The 26,648-nt window shown below is 34.6% G+C and overlaps 1 protein-coding gene across 2 annotated transcripts in view; it reads right to left on the reverse strand.

The window, feature by feature from the left end:
• The window catches only part of RIF1 (replication timing regulatory factor 1), a 52,143-nt gene that overhangs the window by 19,635 nt on the left and 5,860 nt on the right, over window positions 1-26,648 (reverse strand). For both annotated transcript variants that reach the window (XM_069472735.1, XM_069472727.1), the window contains exons 6-20: window positions 25,323-25,512; window positions 23,467-23,559; window positions 20,898-21,036; window positions 17,383-17,534; window positions 16,072-16,189; window positions 15,323-15,499; window positions 14,684-14,794; window positions 13,896-13,958; window positions 13,162-13,262; window positions 11,344-11,430; window positions 10,628-10,698; window positions 10,237-10,417; window positions 8,143-8,250; window positions 7,624-7,773; window positions 1,573-1,672 (exon numbers count right to left, since the gene is read on the reverse strand). In XM_069472735.1, the coding sequence (XP_069328836.1) occupies window positions 1,573-1,672; window positions 7,624-7,773; window positions 8,143-8,250; window positions 10,237-10,417; window positions 10,628-10,698; window positions 11,344-11,430; window positions 13,162-13,262; window positions 13,896-13,958; window positions 14,684-14,794; window positions 15,323-15,499; window positions 16,072-16,189; window positions 17,383-17,534; window positions 20,898-21,036; window positions 23,467-23,559; window positions 25,323-25,512 (1,841 nt within the window). The remainder of the gene's footprint in view (window positions 1-1,572; window positions 1,673-7,623; window positions 7,774-8,142; window positions 8,251-10,236; window positions 10,418-10,627; window positions 10,699-11,343; window positions 11,431-13,161; window positions 13,263-13,895; window positions 13,959-14,683; window positions 14,795-15,322; window positions 15,500-16,071; window positions 16,190-17,382; window positions 17,535-20,897; window positions 21,037-23,466; window positions 23,560-25,322; window positions 25,513-26,648) is intronic.

Raw genomic sequence — 26,648 nt, forward strand, 5'->3', positions numbered from 1 at the left:
GCTTGAGCCCAGGAGTTTGAGTTTGCTGTGAGCTAGGCTGATGCTTTGGCACTCTAGCCCAGGCAACAGAGAGACTCTGTCTCCAAAAAAAAAAAAAAAAAAAAAAAAAATCTTAGTAAAGGATATGAGGTTTCTGTGTATAATTCTTGAAGTGTTTCTCTAAATTTGAAATTATCACAAAATAAGTCACCAAAGATCCCAAGGTGATCCTGATGTGCAACTCTGAATAATAACAATTTTCTTTCAGCTAGTCATAATTTTGTTTCCTCTCAACTTCTGCTAGCATATATTAGAACTCTCCCCATTCCATAAATTTAAACAGTAAGAGAACACCTGTTCCAGATAGACACAGAGTAAAAAAGACAAGACACACTTGTAACCGTGGGTTTGCAGATCATGGATCAGATATTCAGTTAAATCTAATTTTTCAGAAGTACCAGCATAGGTAAAATTATGTCAACATGGGCTCAGTCATCTTGGCCCTATGAAACTTCAGTGGCTTACAAAATAATTTCTGATATCATTTGTTATATAACCTTTTTATAGTTATGGTATTCGGAAATAATTCTATTTCTCTGACACACTGAGGTAATCAGTTTAGGTACTAGGTCCTGCTCAGCCAAGAGAAGAGCTGAAATCAGTATGTCAAGCACATCTATAACCTACTTATGTAAATTCAGGATAGGATGCTCTGACCTATAATATACTTCAGGCACTTAACATGTTACTCTATATTTCTATTTAGTAAAAACTCAAAAACAAACAAAAAAAAAACTTCTAGAAGTATTGTACATATGTTTTAGCGATCTTTAATTCATCAATGATAGATCTTATTAGTGGAAAATTGAGTACTTTCCTAATCTTTAAACAGAAAAAATAATATATCTCAACATCAACTAACATCTTTCATTACAGCAAGCTATAATTTCCCATATGGTATGAACATATAAACACATGTGGATAAATTTTACTTCAAAGAATCAACTAGTAATTAAAATAGATCCGTATTTTCTACAAAATAATTTAAAACTAACCAAGGTATGCAGTTAAAAATCAGACTTGTTATGATTCCAACTGTCCAATTTTAACAAAAATGGTAAAAACTGAGTTAAATTTTAGAATAATTTTAAATTTCCTATAAAATAACCAATGAACTGCTTCTATGATTTCCTTTTCAATTTTAATGTCAATTCAACAGTTATTCTCAAATCAGGTTTCCAAATAAAAACATATTTTAAATGTCTAAATTTCTTGTACAGATATTTCCTCATATCAAATGAAATGAGTACAATCATTTGTATTATTAGGCAATCTCTAATTAGAATAATACTTATGTTTCTGTGTTGTTAAAAAAATAAGTAAAGATATCCTGTGTGTGTCAGAGACAGAAGAGAAAACAAGAACATGTATACAAACTCCTAGCACAGTAAATGACATGGCTAAACAAGATCAAAAGTTAGTAAAATGAGATGGGAAATGTCATTAGGATTTTCCCTGACAATAGTTTAGTAGTGCTTATGAAATATTAGATGACACACAACAAATAAATGTAAAAAAAAAAAAAATACTTACATTTAACTTTGGGCTGATATTTAATATCATATGGTGAGAAGTCGATGCAATCAAACATTACAATAACAATATGAACGATCCTATCCAAGAACAACAAATTCTAGGGAAGAAAAGTAAGTACCATAATTGGAAACATTCAACTATTGGCATAATATTCAATAGTAAGCACAAGAAAAAATATAATACTTTTACTACCACGAATATCATAAAACACATGCCATAGCTTATACCATACAAGTCACATGTTGTTTAACAAGGATATGTTCTGAGTAATGTGTCATTAGGTGACTCTGTCCTTGTGGGAACGTCACAGAGAGAGTACTCAAACAAACCTAGATGGCGTAGCCTACCCTGCACCTAAACTGTAAGGTATAGTCTCTTGCTCCTAGGCTACAAACCTGTACAGCACGTTTGTGCTAACTATTGTAGGCAACTGTAACAACACAATGGTAAACATTTGTGTATCTAAACATAGAAAAGGTAGGCCGGGCACGGTGGCTCACTCCTGTAATGCTAGCACTCTGGGAGGCCGAGGCAGAAGGATCGCTTATCCTACACTATACATACAAATTAACTCAGAATGGATTCAAGACTTAAAGGCTTAAATCTAAGACATGAAACTGTAAAACCAGTAGAAAAAAACAGGGGAAAAGCATCTTGACATTGGTCATGGCAATCATTTCTTGGATATGACAACAAAAGCACAGGGCAACAAAAGCAAAAATAAACAAATAGGCTTGTATCAAGTTAAAATTAAAGGCTATGGCACAGCAAAGGAAACAATCAACAGAGTGAAGAAGCAACCACTGTAATGGTAAAATATGTACCTAAATCACACATTTGATAAGGGGTTAATATCCAAAATATATAAGGAACTCAACTCAACAAATGACTAGATTTCAAAATGGGCAAAGGACCTGGATACACATTTCTCAAACAGAGACATACAAATGGCCAGCAGGTATATGATAAGGTACTCAAAAACACTAAGCACCAGTGAAATGCAAATCAAAACCACAACAATGTATCACCTCACACCTGTTAGGATGACTATTATCAAAAATACAAGAGATGAGTATTAGCTAGGATATGAATAAAAGGGAACCCTTGTACATTGTTGTTGGGAATATAAATGGGTGCATCACTATGGAAAATATTAATAGTACAGAGGTTCCTCACAGAATTAAAACTACAACTACCATATGATCTAACAATCCCTTTCTTAGCATGTATCAAAAGGAATGAAATCAGGATCTCAAAGAGATACCTGCACTTCATGTTCCTTCTAGTATTATTCACAACAGCCAAAAAATGGAAGCAACCTAAGTGTTCCAGAGAGGAATGAATAAAGAAAATGAAGCATATACATACAACGGAACACTATTGAGACTTCATAAAGAAGAAAATCCTGCCACTTGAGACAACATAGATGAACCTGGAGGACATTATTCTAAGTAAAATAAACCAAACACAGAAGTCAAAATACATGATACCACTTACTTGAGGAAAGAAGGGATATGGCATTCTATTAGACAAAGGGTACAAAGTTTCATTTATACAAGAGGATTTAAGTCCTAAAAATCTATTGTATGGCATAGTGTCTATAAACAATGCTGTACTGTATATTTACAATTTTGCTAAGAGGACAGGTAAGTGTTCTTATCACAAAAAATAATATTAATAATAAAGAGAGTATGAAGAAACTTTTCGAAGTAGTGGATGTTTATTGCATAGATTGTGGTGATAGTCATGTATGTATTATACAGGTACAGCTTTTTGTATGTCAATAATATCTCCAAGTGATTTTTAAAAAGTAAGATATAAATTTTCTGGAACCTACCATTTCATAATAATTAAATGATAAAGTATGGGACAAGGAGAGTGATCATACACCTAAAAGTTATTATTCCCTTTTTTGTAAAATTATTCCTTTTTCTCTTACACATTAATAAAATATGATAGAGGCGGCCTGGTGTGGTGGCTCACGCCTATAATCCCAGCACTCTGGGAGGCTGAGGCAGCAGGAGGACCGACTGACTGAGGTAAGGAGTTCAATACCAGCCTGAGCCAAGAGGAGTCCTGGTCTTTACCAAAAATAGAAAAAATTAGCTGGGCGTGGTGGCGCATGTCTGTAGTCCCAGCTACTCAGGAGGCTGAGGCAGGAAGATTGCTTCAGCCTAGGCGTTTGAGGCTGCAGTGAGCTATGATGATGCCACTGCACTCTAGCCTGGGTGACAGAGCAAGACCCTGTCTCAAAAAAGAAAAAAAAAGAAAGAAAAGAAAAAATATACGGTGATGGAAAACAAGGGATATTAAAAAACAAAGCTGCACAATAAAATTGGTGGTTAATGTAATGTAACATAAAACATTCTAATAAATATATAGATGTATATAGTCTCTGTCACTAGCATCTTCAATTTTTGAAAAAAAAATATTTGCTTTTCATGCTTTATGGTACCCTCAATAAGGGAGGAACTAAAACTAAAATTCTGATTTTTTTACAAAACCTAGAAGATAGCAAAGCAGGTAGAAATTTGTGGCATAATAAAATCATACCAAGGTCATCATTTGCTGAAGTAGAATGTTAATACACATCAAATTCACAGGAAGACATCACAACTGTCTTAGAAACAGACAACTATACTACCACAAAGAGTTATAAGGCAACATGAATCCCAAAATTAGAAGTCAGATAAGCCTCTCTGATCACAATACAAAAAAAAATTTTAAATTAATAATAGCCACACACATCCATAAACTATTGCCTTAAATTAAAAAGCATTCTTCTGGTTCTATTAAAGAAGACATCAAAATAGTCTATATGATCACTGACAGCAATAATAAAAATAGTCTTAGATGCATATATTTGAAAAGATCAAAGTTAAGCTTTCAGTTGCATTGTTTTTTTGTTGTTGTTGTTGAGACAGAGTCTCACTCTGTTGCCCCGAGTAGAGTGCAGTGGCATCATTGCAGCTCACTGCAACCTCCAACTCCTGGGCTTTAAGCAATCCTCTGCCTCAGCCTCCTGGGTAGCTGGGACTACAGGTGCATGCCGCAATGCCCAGCTGGGTTTTTTTTTCTTTCTTTTTGGTAGAGACAGGGTCTCACTCTTGCTCAGGCTTGTCTTGAACTCCTGAGCTCAAAGCAATCCTCCTGCCTTGGCCTCCCAGAGTGCTAGGATTACAGGCACGAGCCATCGAGGCCAGCCCATAGTTAAGCTTTCAGAGTTAGGCAGAAAAATAAATAATAAATGAAAACAAAACCATACAATGTATATAATGACACAGAGAAGTAAAAAGCAGTAGTGATAAGTAAAATAAAACTAAATGCTGTATGTATTTTTGACAGACTTAAAATAGACCAGCCTTTGATTAGGAAGCCAAGAAAACAGGAGTAAGACTTAACAAAAAGGATAAGTCAGGCACAATGGTGTGCACCTGTGGTCCCACCCACTCAGGAAGGCTTGCTTGAGCCCCGGAGTTCTAGATTATAGTGTGATATGATTGTGCCTGTGAATAGCCACTGCAATCCAGCTTGGGCAACATAGTGAGATCTTATCTCTCAAAACAAAACAAAAAACCAAAAAACCCAAAAAGGACAATATAACTATAGATATGACATTCTTCTTAACACTATTTAAACTGGTGACAAACACAACAGTTTCTAAATTATTCCAAGAGGTTAATATTGCCACAATACAAAAACTAGACAATGAGACCTCCAATCTCAGTAATGAAGATAAATGCAGAAAACTTAAAAAACAATCCTGTGATGCTTTAAAAGAATAGCAACTGCGACCAAGAAGTGTATCCTAAGGACATAAGACTGGTTCAGTACAAGGAAATATGTTAACAACAACTTTTATATACCTCAACAACAACCAAATATGGGGGAAGAAGAGACTCATTTATAACAGGTAAAAGAAACAACTTAAAAACAATAATAAAGTAGGTTAGTTAGGTTAACTTGAGAAGACCTAAATATATAAAAACACATATTCCTGGAAAGACCTGATATTATAAAGATGTAAATTCTTTTCCAAATTAATCTGTGAATTCAGTGTAATCGATGTCAAGCAAAATCTCAACAGGGTATTTTATTAAAATTTGATAGACTCCAAATTTCTTCTGGAAAGGAACAAAGATACAAGCCTAACCAAGACAATTTTTAAAAGGTGAAAATCAAGGGTCAAGCTTCTCCCTACCAGTTATAAAAACATTGAAATTATTCATTCAGTGTGTATGTGCTCGGATGCCAGAGATAATCACCATAAAGACAGACAATATACCAAACCTCATGGACTGTGGGTCAAATAACATAATGACATACAGAAATGAACAATTTTGAGATAAGTGCTAAAAAGGAAGTAACACTGTGCTATCATGGAAACTAACAAGCCTAATTAGAGAAATTAACAAGGTCCTTGGAGAAGGAAGCAGAAGCCTCACTGGCAGTTATGTGGAGTTCAGATTTTTATTCCAAAGTTAATAGAAAGCTACACAAGTGTTTCAACAGTGACAAGATCTGATTTACAGTTTTAATGTCACTCTGACAAATACTATTATATCAACATACAATAATCAGAATTGTGCTAATATTTAAAAGCAGAGGATATGTATATAAATGCACTAAAAATATTAAAAAGATGAATATCTAACTATCGGTAATGGTTACCGCTGGCAAGATGTGTGAAGGGGAACTTAAAACATTTTGCTGGCCGGGCGCGGTGGCTCACGCCTGTAATCCTAGCACTCTGGGAGGCCGAGGCGGGTGGATCGCTCGAGGTCAGGAGTTCGAGACCAGCCTGAGCAAGAGCGAGACCCCGTCTCTACTAAAAATAGAAAAGACATTATATGGACAACTAAAAATCTATATAGAAAAAATTAGCCGGGCATAGTGGTGCATGCCTGTAGTCCCAGCTACTTGGGAGGCTGAGGCAGTAGGATCGCTTAAGCCAAGGAGTCTGAGGTTGCTGTGAGCTAAGCTGACGCCACGGCACTCACTCTAGCCTGGACAACAAAGTGAGACTCTGTCTCAACAAAAAAAAAAAATAAAACATTTTGCTGTTATTAAAAACATTTACAATAGGAATTTAACAAAATATATTTTTACTTTCTTTTATCCCCCATTAAAATAGGTCAGATATTAGCAACATGTAAAGGAAACAAGCACAAATCTTATTTCAATAATCTGCACAGAGGGCTGGGTGCGGTGGCTCACGCCTGTAATTCTAGCGAATTGGGAGCCCCGAGACAGGAGGATTTTGCTTGAGGCCAGGAGTTTGAGATCAGCCTGCACAACAAAGTAGAGATCCTGTCTCTTAATAAAAAGAAAAAAACAAACCAACTTCTGCATAGAAAAACAGTGACTTGTGCGTGAAGACAATCACTAGGATTACACATGGTAGTAAATAACTGAAAACAACCTAAATGTCCATAAAACAGGAGAATTCCAAATAATGGTACAGTCATACTACAGAATACTATATAGCAGTTAAAAGGAATAATAGAGCTATCTGGACTTGCAAAAAGGCCAAGACAGTGTTTTATGAAAACTTGCATAATTTCAGAATAGGATTTCATACTGCATTCATATTCATACATATATGCAATTATGTAAACTACATGTGTAAATACAAAAAGGTCTACTCTAGAATGATATCTTTATTGAGGGAAGGAAGGAGTAAAACGAGGTATTTTTAAGACTAAACAAACTTTCAAAGGGATTGACTTCAAAGGTCTAACAGATAGATACAAGGAAAGTGAGGTCCAGGACACTAAGGGCCTTGTGCTCTTAATCTAGAATGGCATAAGCACAAGGAAGTATACAGTAGAGCAGTAAAAGATCCTCACTGTTAATGATCCTAAAACATGAACCCTAAAGCCCAAATACACAATATTATTTCACAAAGCTGTACTTATTTTCAATATTAACTTAGTCACTTATAAAACAGAAGCACTAGTGATAGTTCACAAATGTTATCCCCACTGACTTGAAAAGAATCCTTTAAATTAAAAACAACAAAAGAAGCAGTACTATGACAAAACTTACTGAAAGGCCTTCATTTTCCAAACTGGACATTATCTTGGAACAAAGTTCCTCACAGCACAAGTTCTCTTCTGCTGTTGCCACCAAAGCAGCACAGCGAGCAAATGCTCTATATAATTCTGACCAAGTTCTAAGTAAGGTCTTCATAGTGGCCTAATAAAAAAAAAAAAGAAAATTCATAAAGGTATACCTATGTATCAAACTGCCAGAATCAACACATCTTTAACATTTTTAATAAACAGTGGACCATTTAATGTGTCACAGAAGAGATTAACATAGGGTAGTAACACCCCCTCCCCAGTTCTAATTGAAAAGATGAAATAATGCCATAAATATCAGCAATTATCAAAGGTCCAAAGGAACTTCTCTCTTCTTTCACCATTTCCCTTTCTCCTAAGCTAATAACAAAGTCATAAGGAAGTCTTATTTTAGGAAAAATTATTGTAAAAACTCATTATAAAGAGTGAAGTATTTCCAGAAAAGCACAAATTTCTTACACATAAAAACTTGACAATGCCTTACCACTGGAAATTCCTGTACTGAAAAAATATGGTTTATTGGTAAAATCAATGCACCATAGATGGCACTAAAATTATGTTCTAAGGCATCACCTTGATTCACTTCATTGGTCTGAAATAAGAAAAATAATGCAGAAGTTAGACAAATTACCATCTAATTCTAATACTAAGTAGTAACATAACATATGTAAGTAGGTATAGTTGTGTCTCCCAATAAGGAGATATTCAAGAGATGCTGAACTCCTAATCCCTAGAACCTGGGAACATGACCTTATTTGGAAATAAGGTCTTTGCAGATGTAACCAAGTTAAGATGAGTCATATTGGATTAGGGCAGGCCCAAATCCAATGAATAGCGTCCCTATAAGAAAGGAAAAATTTGGATTGACACAGGGATGACTACCATGTGAGGATGGATGCAGAAATTCAAGTGATGTGGCTACAAGCCACAGAAGGACAAGGAATGCCAGCAACTACAAACCGAGAGGCATAAACAGATTCTCCCTCACAACTCCAGAAGAAACCAATCCTACTTAACACCTTGATTTTGGATATCTGGTCTCCAGAGCTGTAAGAATAAATCCCTGCTGTTTTAAGCTGTGAGTTTGTGGTAATTTGTTAATAACAGCAACCCTGGGAAAGTAATGTGCTATGTTTTAGTCCTAAAAAAGAATCCCAGAGGCAACTCTGAAATCTTCTACTATACATAGATAGCATTCACACAAGGACTTTAAAGGGTCTCTGCTACCCTTCCAACAGTGGGAAGCTATTGAGGAACGTAAACTATTTTTCTTCCAGAAGAATATGTTTAATAGTGTGCTACCTTGTGTAGCCAAAACAAGGGCTACTTCATTGTAATGTAAAAAATTTCTTTGAAGTCTTCATTTCACTTTTCAGTTAGTTACAGTGGAATTAGCCAGAGAATACGTACTTCCAATTAAAGACTGATAATGAAGCTAAAAAATCATGAATAGTAACAAAACCTGTGCTCCATTCCCTGTTGATTTTGTAAGTATTCAAATGTATGGATTAGTGGACTCTTAAAAGATTCTTGACTTAGGGGGACACTATATAGCTCTGAGGTAATGAGCAACATGGCTTGACCATGGGAATATACAGCCTAGTCAAGATGAACACTGTTGGCCAGGTGCAATGGCTCACACCTATTAGTATAATCCTAGCACTCTGGGAGGCCAGGGTGGGAGGACTGCTTGAGCTCAGGAGTTTGAGACTAGCCTGAGCAAGGATGAGACGCCATCTCTACCAAAAATAGAAAAATCAGCCCGGCATGGCGGCACACGTCTATAGTCCCAGCTACTTTGGAGGCTGAGGCAAGAGGATTGCTTGAGCCCAGGAGTTTGAGGTTGCTGTGAGCTACAATGACGCCACTGCACTCTATGGAGGGTGGGGTGGGGTGGAGGTCACAGAGCAAGACTGTGTCTCAAGGACAAAAAAGGACACTGTTATTATCACCTATTAGTACAACTACTGAAACAACTGAATATATAAACAAGAAAATTTATGCATATTATGTGTGAGCCTTCTAGTTTTATAATCATTACTGGAGAAAACGAACCTGATTAGTCCCCATTAAGTTGTACTTTTTATCAGTAAGCAGAAATGCAATGAATCAATCCAAAGAGAAGATGATTTACCAATTTCACTAGAAAAAACTATTTAACATCATCTATTTACATTCAAACTTCTATTCATTTTCCCATGTTCTCCAATAAGAAAAAAGGAGGATGGGAGGCCGAGGCGGGTGGATCGCTCGAGGTCAGGAGTTCGAGACCAGCCTGAGCAAGAGCGAGACCCCATCTCTACTAAAAATAGAAAGAAATTATCTGGCCAACTAAAATATATATAGAAAAAATTAGCTGGGCATGGTGGCGCATGCCTGTCGTCCCAGCTACTCGGGAGGCTGAGGCAGGAGGATCGCTTGAGCCCAGGAGTTTGAGGTTGCTGTGAGCTAGGCTGATGCCATGGCACACACTCTAGCCCAGGCAACAAAGCGAGACTCTGTCTCAAAAAAAAAAAAAAAGAGAGGAGGAAATATTCTCTAAATTTTGGGGGAAATATGTAGCAGACTTACAGCATACCTTAATAATCAATTCAGTTAATGGGGTGACTATAATACTCCACATTCTCCAGAGATGTTCCTTGTTTTCCAACTGCTTTGCATTTTGATTAATAACATTTAAAACAGAGTCACTGAAAGCTAATGGTGAAGTTGGACCAGAAAGAACACAGCTTACAAGTGCTTCAAGATTGAGAAAAAACCTGAAGAAAAAATTATGAACAATGCATTAACCTGTACGTTTTACAGAAAATACATTAATTGAACTTTAACAAAATTCTAAAAATAGAAATTGACAGGGAAACAAAAAATAAATTCTAAAGTCATTTTGATTTTTAAAAACTTATGAAATTGTTTAAAAATTTAAAAATCTCATTCATTACATAACTTTTCTATTTAAAGTACAAGCTTACCTTTCATCTGCTATACCACATTCCAAGAGACTGTTGAAAGTTAATTGAATTAAGAACAAAGCTGGAGTCCCCTGAAGAAGAGAATGAACTCTTCTCAGTTACAAAGAATAATATACTTGTTTTCTACAATCAGTTATGTAGGAAATGTAATTTTTACAGCATGAGAAATTTAACTTTTGCCATTACTTAGGATATAACAAAAATGATAACAAATTTATTTCCTAGAACTATACACAGAAATCTGGTCCTTTATATTCCTATCATGGCTGATTTCCTCTACATGAGAAATCAAGAAATGGTGAGAGATTCCAGATATAAAAACATTAACTTAAAATTGCTAGGCCCACAATACCTACATCTCACATATAGCAAGTATCTTTTACATTATTAAGTTAATGTTCTTAAGTTTCTAAAACTTGTAACAGTAACTAGCGCTACTGTTATATATGTGTTATATATAAACAAATAGAAAACATTCCTTCTAGAGTCTTTTACGGAAATAAGGAAAATATTTTCATTATTCACATAGCACCGTATTATTTAATTCTTACATTAACTTATTACTTTGTCTATCAAGTTTTCCCTTTAGTCAACATATTTCAAATCCACTACTCTCAGAATTTTACAATAAGTATTACTTTTTTTTTTTTAAAGAAAGGGAAATATAAAAACTTTTTTTTGGCCAATCTTTGTATCATTACATTTAAGATACTTGCATTAAGAATATCCATATTAGCAACCTGATATGCTGGTGAACCTAATACTTTCTGAGGAAGTCCTTTAATTGTAATTTCCATGAGGACCTAAGAAAGAGAAAAGGTTTTACAGTAAATTAGCCATAAAAATATTACTTTCCTTAGTAAAAGTCTGCCAGTGTTAACTATTTTTAATTTAATAATTTATTACAGATATTGTCCACTCATTAATCAAAATATATCCATTAACAAGAATATATTCATATCAGTTTAAGTTCAAACACAGAAATACAGAAAGTAAAACAAGAGAGTCCTTAATCTCCAGGGATAATCAATGCTTTCAGTTTGGAGTCCATTTTCCTAGCTCTCCTAAATTTCCATACATGTAAGTACACAGAGAAACACGTAACTTCCTTGGGCTGTTATACATTCTTTTAAACCATTAATTGAGATATACTGTGTGTAAACCATTAACGATATTCAACTTTGCAACTGACCTTTAATTTCACTTTGTTATGGAGTTTTGCCATCAATATATGTGGATATTGCTATATGAATGCCCATAATTAATTCTGTTAATGGACCTTGAGGCTATTTTTATTTTTTTAATACTGCTGAAAGAAATTCTGCAATGAATTAAATAATCCCTACTACCTGAAGCAAATATTCAAAAGATTACTAACTAAAAGTTGTTTCTAAGATTGCTAACTCAAAATCTGACTAAGCCAACCAAACTGCCCTCCAAAAATACTACAATGCTGGTAGTATTAATATGCACTACATAACTCAAGGGTCATAACAATATGACAAAGGGTTATGTTAGTAAAAATATGCTTTCACATACTATCATTTCAAAGACACTAATGATAACAATAGATAGCATTTATTTTGTGCCTGGCCCATAGTACTTTGAATGTATCAATTCATTTAATCTTTAAAGCAATTACTATGTTCACTTTTTACAAATGAGGTTGTATAAGGCCAAGAGAATTGACCAAATCCACTCAGCTAACAAATAGTTGGGCCAGGATTCAAACTAGTCTGCTCCAGAGCCCTTGCTATTAATTTCTATGCTATACTGCCACAGAACATATAATTGTCATAGTATATAAAAGAAACAGAATGAAAAAGAATTTAGAAATAGAGTATTGTTTGTTCCATCTGCAACTTATTTTGGGAGGTTCACACTATTATAAAAATTATTTCCAATTCATTTTTCCTTCTCTACTATCTAGGTTAAAAAATATTTAATATCAAAATCATTATCTCGGTTAAAGAGAGTTAATTTAAAACAATGTATCAGCTAATTATTATTGGTGCTCAGCAATCTTGTCATAAAATTATCAAACATTTTAGTTTCTTTAGTTCGTTTCATACCCTTTACCTCATTTTCTCTGTATGGTTGACTCCTTTACTTATCATGTTAAAGATTTTTGTACAAGATTTTTGTAGTTACTGTTATAGTCATTTACCTTATTAAAAAGGTTTTGAATGGTTCTAAAGTCAATATAAGTCACTAATGGCATTTATTACCACAGGACTAAACTGGAGATAAACACTTGATATAAAAAATGTCTTTCCGGCTGAGCACGGCAGCTCACGCCTATAATTCTAGCACTTTGGGAGGCTGAGCTGGGAGGATTGCTTAAGCCCAGGAGTGAGGCTACAGTAAACTACGATGACACCACTGTACTCCAGGCTGGGCAACAGAGTGAGACCTTGTCTCTATTTAAAAAAAAAAAAAAAATCTTCCCAAACTTAATCTGTGCAATATCCTCAATGTAAAATTCAATCTCAGAATATGCTTTTTAATGTCCAACATACAGGTATTATACTCACCAGTGTTTTGGACACAGGAAATACTTCAGACTTGACTATGCTTTCCAAAGATTTTATTAAGAGGGTCAAAACTTCAGAACCTGGTCTCTCTTTTTTGTTACCTATCAAAAAGCAAAAGGAAGGGTGTGGTATTCTTAGTGGTGAATACATGCACTTAGCTATAAAAAATTATTTTTTACTAAAATCAACAATAAGTGCTTTATTTAAAGTACAGTTGACCTTTAAACAAATTTGACCTGCATGGGTCCACTTATACTCAGACTTTCTTCCTTCTCTGCCACCCCTGAGACAGCAAGACCAACTCCTCCTTTTTTTCCTCCTCCTCAACCTACTCAACATGAAGACTTTTATGATAATCCGCTTCCACTTAGTAAACAGTAAATATTTTCTCTTCCTAAGAACATTTTTTATCTAACTTACATTATTATTAGAGTATATAATATATATGACATACAAAATATGTTAATCAACCTTTGAGTCATTGGTAAGGTTTCCAGTCAATAGTAGGCTATTAGTGATTAAGTTTCCGGGGAGTCAAAAGTTATATGCGGATTTAACTGCATGGGGGTTGGACACCCCTAAACCCAGCACTGTTCAAGAGTCAACTACAAATTAAATTCTGGAAGCTGTGATACTATATAAAGATTTTAAAATACATTTTACATATGAAAGCCAAACAATTCACTGGATGCTATAAAAATCATTTATCATTTGATGAGTACAACAGTGCGTACCTGATTCAGTAACTGACTTCACCAAGCTAATGAGCTCCTTCCAGATAGCATTGACAACTGCATCTGTCAAACCAAATAAACGAGAATTTTTAATAAAGTACATATGACTAACAAAAACTCTCCTTTTTGTTCCCTATACTAAAAAAATAACAAATTGAACTTAATAATTTAATTTCTATGATACTCAACACTTTAATAAGTTTCTAAAACATTATCACCTCATTTTTGTTTAAATCAAACATGTTTTTTAAAGGACTGTAACATGTCAACACTGGGCTGTACAACTAAGGCTAAATGCTTTGTCTTTTTTCCATCATCTTTATTTCCTGAATTTTCTGTATTGAATAACTATCACTTTTAAGATAAGGAAAAACAAAGATTCAGAAGGATATCTGAAAACCAATAGATAAACATATGTGATTCATCATCCAATCAGTTAAACAGCAAACTATTTTGAAATTTCTGCTCCTATTTGATACACCATAGAACAAAGAGGTTTAGATTGCAGATGCTGGAACCACAGACTCCACAGGTAGAGCATGAATCATACAGCTCTACCATTTACTGTGTGACTTTGCATAAGTTATTTACTTCTCCATACAACCCAGTTTCCCCATTTGCAAAACGGATTAACACAGAAGGTTGCAGTGAGTATTAAATCAATATATGTAAAGCTCTTGTTGCACAATATGGCCAATAAAGTGGTATCATATAAGTATCTGCTATTTTATCTTCCTTTTAAATACAGCTTTGAACAAATAATTTAAAAATTTCTCTTAAATATTTACCAGAGGCATCTTTTCCAACTGCAACAAAGCTATCATGAACAGCAGTGGTAAGTACATTTGCATGTTTGGAAAAAAAAGAAGGGCTGCTGATTAATGGATGTTCAAGTGGCTCTGAAAGAGGAAAAACAGAGGATGATTATGCAAAACAAAAAATGTATGAAATAAATTTCTTACTGTAAAATTTTAAATGGTCTATTAAGAAATGTGCTTTCTATTAAAAAGATTAATACTTATTTCATACACTATTATAAAGCATTTTGGCTGTGGGGAAAATAACACTTCTCAACCTAACACATTTGAGTTCTGGCCTATTTTAATAATTGAAATTAGGCTGGCCACGGTGGCTCACACCTGTAATCCCAGCACTTTGGGAGGCCAAGATGGGAGGATTGCTTGAAGCCAGGAGTTTTCAAACCAGGCTGGACCACACAGAGATCCCACCTCTACGTTAGAGACCTTATCTCTCTAAAATTAAAAAAATTAGCCAGGAGTGATAGCGCATGTTGATAGCCCTAGAGCTTAGGAGTTCGAGGCTACAATGAGCTATGATCCCATCACTACACTACAGCCGGGGTGACAGAACAAGACTCTGTCTTTAAAGACCTAAAAAAATAAATTATTTTACAAATATTTAAATACCTAGACTCAGTACAAGTTTGTTGTGCTTAGCAAAACTCAAGACTTCTGGACCCAACAAAAAATGAAGCATCATTTCAAGTCCCAGAAGTTGAATGGAAGGAATCGCAGCCATTCCACCTAAATTCGAACTCAAGTTCATTCGTGGAGTTACAGGGGTTCCATATGGGGAGGAAGCACCTTTAAAAAAAAGAAATGGTAAGTTATGTAAGCTTATTTTCTATTAGCTACTCAAATGCATATATTTTATTTCAATAAAATATACCTTGAAATATTTTTAGTTTGACTTTCTCAGGCATTAATCTATACCTTGAAATATTAATATGCAGGCCTTTCTGTAACTTAAATATAAAAATTTAAAAGACTCAGAATGACATAAAATAATAAATAGCAAATAGCTATCTTTTAATAGGAGACATACTAACCCATATTTCTTTTATCTGCTGTATTGTTTTTTTTAATAGCACTAAGATTCTGGTTCTGACACCAACAGAATTTCATGTTAGCCATTCTGAACTGTTTGTTTGTAATGTAATTCATATAATGTGGTAGGAAAAACATTCATCTTTTCTAACGACAATAATACACTCACAACAGTAAGCAGTAACATAAAGAAAACAAGCAAGAACATAGATTTTTTGGTAAGGGACCTAAAAATTATGAAGTCCTTCATTTCATGTGAAAAACACTTGAGCAAAACCTCTAGAAGCCTTCTGTAAAAGAGGAAAAAAACAAGAATGCCTACTGCTTACCTTTGTGTACAGGAGTCATAGGATTTAACCCTGGAGAAATAGCTACACGAGATGAATTGCCTTGAGGTAAAGCATTAGAATCAATGCTTATAGTGCTTTGTATCAGAGGCACACAAACCTATTGGGGTCAAAGTAGGGAAAATGTTTATCTGTAAACTGAATAATTGTGGTATTTTTAAAAAGCTTTGCATAATATAAATTTCTTCAAAAAGCAATCTTAATTCTCTTGATATACTGAATTTTAGTAGTTGTTTTCATGCACAAACAGGCTAAATAAATGAAATTTAGGAAAATGAAAATTTTTATCACTATTTGCCCTAAATGTGTATTATCTATGTTTATATGCAAAAACAACTTTTGCAAATAATGTCTGAATTTTACACATTAGCAGATTCATTTTAACTTTTATAAAACACACTCTAGAAAATATGAACTACGACAACTGAAAGCTCTTTTCTAAAATCATTCTAGCACCAGTCACATCTAGTCGCTGAATATGCTATTTCAATTAATGTTGGACAAATAGATAAGAATAGCCTGTTAGAACCTTTACAAGGATAGAATTTGGAAAACTCATGATCCCAATTACATATTAATAGCAACATCCCTCCTCAATTACTTCATGTTATATCAAATTTAAAAGCCTCAAATATTAAAAAATTAAGCATTTACTAAAATGACTCAAGTACATTAAGTCCTCCTTTCCAAAATTCATTAAGACAAGGACTACCTATCAGAGCTACCCTTTTTCATTTAACTGTAAAAAAAAATTCAGAAACCAAGGATGAGAATAATTGCTGAAAAAAGGGTTTAGGTAAGATTAAACTTTATATCTAAATACCAGTAAGGATATCAAAATCCAAAGGAATTTATAAAATCATTTTCTAACAATTAAAAAAAACTACAATGGAATTAAATGGTTATCACGATGTAGACTAGAAAAAGGAGAAACAAAAAATAAGAATTGATCAAATTTGATTCTCCAGTGTAGCACGTGATTTCTGTTTCACTAATGTTGATTTTACTCTCAATTATACTCTAAACCCTCTGGAAAAAAAGTCCTTCTTAAAAAGCATTATGCTTCTAGAGTAAGAATAGATATTTGAGTGTTTGCTGATTAAAAAAGCTTTCGTAAAAGCATTCAATTTCAGGCAACTGAAAAATATCCTTTGCAAGAAATGAAGTTCTGTGCCAGGAAAAAGATCTTTTATATATTGTAGTCTGCTAATACTTGGCAAAAATTGGCAAGAATTTCAGAACACATTAATTAAAAAACACATAGAGTATTACAGTCAACACTTGTAATGTTACCTGTTCAAAATTAGCAGGAAGATGAGGTCCAAGTCTCATCAGTAAATACCACCAGACTTCTAGTTTTGTTAATGCTAGAGTTTCTGTTCTTACATGGATTGAACTCAAAGGCTGCATTAACAACTTGAGTCTTTTTGCACTACACAGTATATCTTAAAAGAAAATAAGCACAAGTAAAAGACTTAATTAAGAGCTAAATTTTAAAAATGAGCTAAGCAACAGTCTCTTTTTACCATAGCAAAAGATTAAAAAACTAAAAAATCACCAGGCGGTTCTTGCTCTACCAAAAATTTTCACTTTGACAAACTCCAGTACAGGTGGATCAAAAACACTTATTTAGACAAGAGTATACTTAAAAAATCAATAGGTAGGCTGGGTGCGGTGGCTCACACCTATAATCCTAGCACTCTGGGAGGCCAAGGCAGGAGGATCGCTCGAGGTCAGGAGTTGGAGACCAGCCTAAGCAAGAGCAAGACCCTGTCTCTACTGAAAAATAGAAAGAAATTATCTAGACAACTAAAAATATATAGAAAAAATTAGCCGGGCATGGTGGCACATGCCTGTAGTCCCAGCTACTCGGGAGGCTGAGGCAGTAGGATTGATTAACCCCAGGAGTTTGAGGTTGCTGTGAGCTAGGCTGACGCCACAGCACTCTAGCCAGGGCAAAAGAGCGAGACTCTGTCTCCAAAAAAACCAATAGGTATATTTATTAGATATTATGTGCCAGCGGTGATTTTCCCACCAGGGGACATCTGGCAATGCCTACAATTACTTTTTGCTCACAACTAAGTGAATGCTAACTGGCTTCTAGTCAGTAGAGACCAAGGATGCCGCTAAGCTTCCTACAAAACCCAAGACTGTCCAACAACAAATTATCCAGCACAAAAATGCCAAAACTTTGAGAAATACTGTCCTAGCTGCTTTAGCATTTTAATTTTCCCCATCTGATAAAGAAATACAGGCATAATTTTAAATTATGTCAAAAAAGGCTATCATTTAAAAAAAAACATCAACTAGTTATTTATTCTATCAAACTACATTACCGTTTCGGCCACTGATTCCATTTTGGAACTCTAAATAGATTTATTCAGATTTAAGTCTGCCCTACCTTAATAATGAGGTTTTTAAAATCTAATTTTTAAACATTTATATCAGAAGTATACTGTATGAACAGGACTGGGGAATCAAAATTAACCTAGTCTGTGCTCAAGTAACTTGTCAACAAGATTTGAAAAGGATTTTGAAACATCAGTCAAGTCTTTGTATTTGGTAGAACAGCATTCATTAATGTTTCTTACAACTATTCTGCCACTTAGCTATTTTGATTAACACTTCTATAAGAAAATAAAGTCAGATCACTGTGAGAACAAGTCCTCCAGAGACACTTCCTTTTTTTGACTCCTATTCTATTCATGAGAGGGACTCCATGGTAATATCCCTCCAGTAGCAAAGATTACTAGCTGCCATGTAATAAACCAGTCTGCTTTTATTACAAAACCTGATTTTACTCAGGACAGTGATGGGTACCCATTTTTTTTTTTTTCTCTTTTTTTTTTTTTTTTCTCTTTTTTTTTGAGACAGGGTCTCACTGTGTTGCCCGGGCTAGAGTGAGTGCCGTGGCGTCAGTCTAGCTCACAGCAACCTCAAACTCCTGGGCTTAAGCGATCCTACTGCCTCAGCCTCCCGAGTAGCTGGGACTACAGGCATGCGCCACCATGTCCGGCTAATTTTTTGTATATATATATTTTAGTTGTCCATGTAATTTCTTTCTATTTTTAGTAGAGACGGGGTCTCACTCTTGCTCAGGCTGGTCTTGAACTCCTGACCTCGAGCGATCCACCTGCCTCGGCCTCCCAGAGTGCTAGGATTACAGGCGTGAGCCACCGCGCCCGGCCGGGTACCCAATTTTTAACTTCTTTTTCTAGTCTGCCATTAAGTCATTCTACCCAATGAGATTTAAGTGGAAGTGTATGTGGGGCTCTTTATAGGTAGCTGACTCAGCTGGGAAGAGGTCCTTTCTGCTTGCTCTTCTGCCTTCCCTCCCTTCCCATAGTTTGCATTTAAGGCATACTGAAGATGACAGAACAAAAAGACAGGACGTCATCAGGGAATGAGATGGCTGAATCCACACTGGTCAGCCAGAGTCCAGACTCTCTAGCTCTGGACTTACTTCAAACAACAAGGAATTTCATTTACTTTCTTTGAGCCATTTCTATTTTATGCTTTAATATGCAAACATACATAATCCCAACAGATTTTAGTTCCCAATATTACTTCACACTGCCAGGTATATAAGATAGACCCGGCCGGGCGCGGTGGCTCACGCCTGTAATCCTAGCACTCTGGGAGGCCGAGGCGGGTGGATTGCTCAAGGTCAGGAGTTCGAGACCAGCCTGAGCGAGACCCCGTCTCTACTAAAAAAAATAGAAAGACATTATATGGACAACTAAAAATCTATATAGAAAAAATTAGCCGGGCATAGTGGCGCATGCCTGTAGTCCCAGCTACTCGGGAGGCTGAGGCAGTAGGATCGCTTAAGCCAAGGAGTCTGAGGTTGCTGTGAGCTAAGCTGACGCCACGGCACTCACTCTAGCCTGGGCAACAAAGTGAGACTCTGTCTCAACAAAAAAAAAAAAAAAAAAAAAAAAAAAAAAAAAGATAGACCCAAATACTTATCTGCTTATAAACTAAAAAAGGGTGACATTTTCAGTTAAAAATTTTTTCCAAAAGTGTACTTTTAACAATATTTTTAGTAAAATCATGATTAATGCAAATAATCATCTTACAAAACACTAAAAAGGGGAAGAAAAGGGATTACTAATGGTCTTTGGCAGAAAAAAATATAGGACTAAAATCAACAGTACTCAGTAGATCTTGTAAACATATAACATTGATTAAATCTACAATTAACTACCACCTAGTTAAGTCATACTAACTTTTGAGCTAAATACTCTGACTTATAAATAGACTATCAAACAACTCCACTGGACAAGATATGGTTAAGGTAAACTAAAAGGAATCACTTCCATATATCAATGTTAACCCACTGCTAGGTACTTCTCTAGAGATTCTGAAAGAAAAAAGGTCACCAGTCACTGATACCTTTATTCCATGGCAATCACAATTGTCTCCTATCATCTACTGGCTATATGTCCTTTGGTAAATTAATCCCTCTAAAATAGCAGTAATATTTTTATGTCAGATGCATCGTGAAGATTAAGTGAGATGTGCAAAAAGTACTCAACTCAGTGCTAACAAAGTCACAAATGGCAATTTTCACTTTGTTCTGTTTTTGAAATAATGTCAAACAAATTTTACATTGTGTTTTTCAATGTCTAGCCTTTGAATTCTATTTTCACGACAAATTTATTCCGGTTCACTCAAAATAAAAAAATTCAGTGATAGCTAAGTTTCAATAAAAAGTCCAAAGAATCAGAAAAGCTTCATGTTTTTATCTTGCTTAAGTAAAATGAATTTATAGAAAAATCAAAATAGATAGAATATTATTTACTTACCTGGATTTAAAGCAAAATTATCTATTAAACTCTTCCAAGCAATAAAAGCTATTTTTTTAATCATGGGTGATCCACTACGAAATCCCAGTTCTTCCAGCTGTAACAGAGAATTGATGAAACTCCCACTTCGATGCAAAGTCTAGAAAAAGAAAATAATTAAAAAGTTATTTATCTGCATGAAACAAAATAAAGGCATTATTATCATTCATTTATTCATTCATTTAACATATACTCTCAGGACCTCATAATTTAACAGAAAGACAAAAGACAAATTACTCACAAAACATAAAAAAGACGTGTTATGTGTAATAACAGATGTGTAAAGTCTCAAGTATTTAAGAAAATACTGAATTCTATACACATTCAAAATTCAATATCAAAAACATAAGGCTTGATGAAGTAACTACATAACAGAACATTTCTAAACCATAAAATTAAGAAGGTAGATAAATCCCAAACTTTATCAAGGTAACACCAAAGAAAACACATATTTATATGAAAAAATATAATCAATATTAGAGAAAAATATTGAAACCTGAAACTAATAAAAACAACCTTTTCAAACAGACTGAAACAGGAAAAAATATTGATTAAAGACCTAAACTCATGAATGAAAAAGAAATGTAGAAAATAGTAACGTCTGATAATAAAATGGCAAAAATGAGATAAAAATCAAGAAAACTGGGTAACTACTAAAATACTTCCAAATATTATATGATTCAAATGGGAATACTAAAAAATAGTGTAAAATGGAAAAATGACAAGTAAACAATGCATCACAAGAAAAAATTACACAAACATTAACAGTCCTATGAGTCTACAAAGCACATGTAATCTTCACAGACTATAAATAACAAAAAAAAACTTGACTTTGGAAATAGCAAAGAATCCACAAGAAAACTACCAGATCTAATAAACAAATTCAGCAGAGAACAAGACCAACATATGAAAATCAGTTCTACACACCAACATAAACAATACGAAACGGAAATTAGGAAGGCAATTCCATTTATAATATGCACCTAAAAGAATTAAATACTTAAGAATAGACCTAGCCAAGGATGATGAAAACTACAAAGCATTAAAGAAATTAAAGACGTAAATAAAGCAATCTACAGATTCATTGCAATCCCTATTGAGATTCCAACAGCCTTTTTCAGAGATTATAGGTAAGACAATTCTCAGATTCATATGGAATTCCAACAGACTCAAATAGCCAAAACAATCTTGAAAGAGAATAAAACTGGAGAATTTCACTATAGAACTATAGTAATTAAGACATATGGTAGTGGCACAAAGACGGGCATAAAGGCCAACACAACAGAATATTAAGCTCAGAATTAAATCCTTGCACATATGCTCAATTCATTTTCAACAGGAGTACCACAATCATTCAAAAAGGAAAATAGTCTTTTCAACAAATGGTGCTGGGAAAACGGAACATCCACATGCAAAAGAATAAATGTGGACCCTTACCTTACACTATTTCCAAATATTAACTCAAAATGGTTCAAAGATCTAAACTGAATATCTAAAACTATAAAACTATAAAATTCTTAGAAGAAAACATAGGGAATGAGTCACAACACTGAATTTAACAACTTCATAAACATGGCACCAAAAGCACAGGCAACAACAAAAGACAAAACACATTGTACTTCCATCAAAATTAAAAACTTTGTGCAATGGATGCTATCAAGAAAGCCTAAAGAAAACCTACAGAATGAAATATTTGCAAATTACATAACTGATAAGGGATTAACATGCAAAATATATATAATAAACTACCACAACAAAAATACAACCAATTCAGAAATGAGTTTTAACATTTTACCACAATAAAATAAGTGCACCCCCACCCAATGCCAAAAAAACTGGCTGAATGATTCTCATTATTCACTGTAGCTATGTTCTATAAGATCACCTCAAACACTGAATTAGTGAATTTTGATGGCTCCTATGGGAAACACAGGGTTAAGTTTCTCTGAGTCTCTGGTCACATTTAGTCACCTGTTCAATATATAACCTTGTTTTACATGTTCTTGTTAAATGATACCTTATTTTATATCATTGATTCCCTAACATCAAACTCAAGGACTATAACTTGTGCCTGAACAAAGCTTATTTTTACCACTGGGTACATATTACAGCCTTCGTTCGCTTAGGAACTAGACAGCACTTTGCCCTATGTCTGAGGACCACTTTAACCTGTGAAATCAAGAAAAAGCACAGAAAATGTGGCCCATAAAAAGGCCCATAATGAGCCATAAGAAGGATACCTATTTAAGGTATGAGAGCTAAAACGAAAAAGGCAGAGCATAACCTTGCTTGACTTCAAATGGGAACATGTGTTAGGTGACTCAAATTCTTTGCCACTCTGGCTATCCACAAATGACAGAAAATGCTATGCCAAGCAGTGATTTGGAGTTTACAAATAAATTTTAGTGAATAGGCAAATTTGTAAGGAAGGCATGCACAAATAATTAGGATCAACTGTTCTAAGGAAAGGTAACAAATCAAAGGGTATGGCACACAAAAACTGTGGATTCTTCATTAACTGTGCACTTACCTTTCCAAGTAGTTTAACAAACAAAGGCCACAATTTTAACACATAAGTCTCATTTTTACTCATAAATAGCTTTTGGAGTTCTGAGATTAATTTCTGCAAACAAAAGCAAAATTATTTACCAAATAAACTCTTGGAAAGGAAAAAAAAATCCAGCATTAAAATCTAGAAATAAGTTTCAAAAATGGATTCTTACAGCCAGATAATAATTTTTCCCATAATTAATACAAATACCTCCCAAAATAACCCAAAATGAAAACTCTGAAGCATATAGCAAATCTGAAAGAGTTTTACAGTAAATATTTGAATATAAACACCTAGATTTTACCATTAACACTTTACTGTTTTGTCTTATAACCTATCTGGCCATCCTACCATCTATCAATCCAGCATATTTTTTTCCTACCAATATACCCTAAAAAATTCAGAATGCACACTATTAACTAGAGTTCAAATAATAATACATTAATCTTCTCATACTAATAACAAAAAAAATACATTAATAGCTTCGTGGCCAACAGATATGAGAAAATTTTAGCTCAAATTCATGAAGAATTTTGTATATGCTATTAAAAATGAATAAACTTGTCAAAATAAAACAATTTATGAAAATCTTGGGGTAGACTTGGAGTTACACTCTGAACATTACCAAGAGGTCTCCTGAATTTCAAAAACAAATAAAACCCCAGGTTTTAGAATCTGGAAGGCATCCTCACTGTCTCGATTACTGCAATATCTCCTAACTGGTCTCCCTGCTCCTACTCAACCAGCCAACTATAGTCTATTCTCAATACAGCCAGATCAATACAGCCTGTGACTCCTTCAAAACCCAAGTCATCGCATGTCACTCCTAGGCTCAAAATCTTTAAATATGGCTTTCCATATAACCCAGAGCAACAACCAAATCCTTACAATGACCTCCCCAACGACCCATGTATTGGGTCCTCTCTTCCTCTGACATCATCTCCTACTCTTCTCTCTGCTGCTTTACTGTCCAGTGTTTCCTGTGTATACCCACCAGGTACACAATCATAACAGCAGGGCCTTTTCCTCTCACAGTTCTATGCAGAATGAGCTTATCCCACATTATCCACACAGCTATCTCCTACACTGCTTTCAAATCACTGTTCAAATGTCCTATTCTTTCAGCAAATCTGAGTTTTACTATATTAGAATACAAACACCTAGATTCTACTTCCCTGCCCACCTCACCATTCCTCTCTGATGGCACTCACTATCCAGTCCTTGCTGTTCTCCATAGTGCTCTTCACTTAATGCATCATATACTGTATTATTTCTCCCACTAGAAAATAAACTCCATAGGCCCCTTTTGTTCACTGCTATATTCACAGTGCTTGGAACAATGCAATGTATATAGCAAGTTCTCAATAAATACATGTTGTAAGAGCAAAGGTCAGAAAACCTAATTGTACAGACTAAGTTTATGTGCATTAAATTTCTATCTTTTGGGATTATACAGTAACAACCCAGACAGCACTTAATCAATTAATGCTCTCCGTTTTTCAGAAATAAAATCCCATTTAAGCAAAGCTGGTTAAAAAAATACAATGGCTTTCTACTCTCCATTCACTGGGGATGGGGTAAAATGCATAGACTGTAGTAATAATGAATAGACAGCTCCCTCCCTTATGGTTATGTAGCAGCAATGGGCCTACATTAACTTAAGCAATTCTTATTTCTTCTTATACCACAAGAATATTAAGAAATTCTTTGTTTTAATTCAAAGCTAAATTCCTAGATCATAGTGCAGTTATACCAATATAAGCCCAGACTGCACTTTAAGCTCAGTACAGAACCCTCTGATTCAGTATCCAGAAAATCCTTAAATTAATACTTACAGTAGTCATAAGCTGTTCCGTAATAGACGCTATTTCTTGCTGTTTTTTAAGCAATAATGGCATTCCCATCTCCAGAGCAGTTGCTCCCCGCAAATGTACCTTTTGTGCTGAATGAACCACTAATGGTATTACCAGTTTTGCCCACCTCACTGACTCTTCTCCCATCTGAGTTGGAGCTTGTTCAATTAGCCTACAATAAAGAAATCAGTGAATAGTTTGGCTTCACTTTTTAAGTCTAAACTACCAGGAAAATAAGTGACACACAGAAATAGGCATAGTGTGGCCCACTTGTCCTAGAATATATACAGATATGCATGCACACACAAGAAACAGATTTAATATTTGCTTGCTAATTTGTATATTTGTATTGTTTTTATAAATTTTTAAAATAAGAACACACTGTCTTGTCTTCAGATTAAAAATTTTAAAATATAGTCATCTCTTAGTGTCTGTGGGAGATTGGTTCCAGGACCTCCCAAGGATGCTCAAGTCCCTGATACAAAATGGCACAGCACAATCATGTCCCATAGTAGATTTCAGTTAATGACAGACCGCATTTACAACAGTGGTCTCACAAGATTATAATGGAGCTGAAAAATTCCTATCACCCAGTGACATTGTAGCTGTCATAAAAGTTGTAGTCCAATATATTAACATTTTTGTGATGATGGTGTAAACAAATCTACTATTTATTCTCTTTCATATAAAAGTATAGCACAATTACGTGAAGTACATAATACTTGATAATAAATGACTATGCTATCAATTTAAGTATTTACTACACCATACTTTTTGTTGGAGTGTACTCCTACTTATATTAAAAAGTTAACCATAAAACACCCTCAGGCAGATGCTTCAGAAGGTATTCCAAAAGGCACTGATATCATAGAAGATGAGGGCTCCATGCCTGTTACTGCCCCTGAATCCTTCCAGTAGGATAACATATGGAGGAAAGACAGTGATATTGATTACCCTGACCTTGTGTAGGCCACACTAATACATATGCTTGTGTCTTAATCATTAACAGAAAGTTTAAATAGAAAGGAAAAAAAAATTTTTTAAACAGAAAAGGCTTACAGAATTAAGTATCAAAAGAAAATTATTTTTGTACAGGTGGACAATGTGTGTTTTAAGCTAAGTGTTATTACAAGAGTCAAAAAGAAAAACTTGTTTATGAAGTAATAAAGTTACAGTGAGCTAAGATTAATTTATTATTGAAGAAAGTTTTTTATAAATTTAGTGTAGCCTAAGTGTACAGTGTTTACAAAGTCTACAGGAGTGGACACTAATGTCCTTGGCCTTCACATTCACTCACAACTCATTCAT

The sequence above is a fragment of the Eulemur rufifrons genome, chromosome 1 (genome assembly GCF_041146395.1).
Source record: "Eulemur rufifrons isolate Redbay chromosome 1, OSU_ERuf_1, whole genome shotgun sequence".
Lineage (NCBI taxonomy): Eukaryota > Metazoa > Chordata > Mammalia > Primates > Lemuridae > Eulemur > Eulemur rufifrons.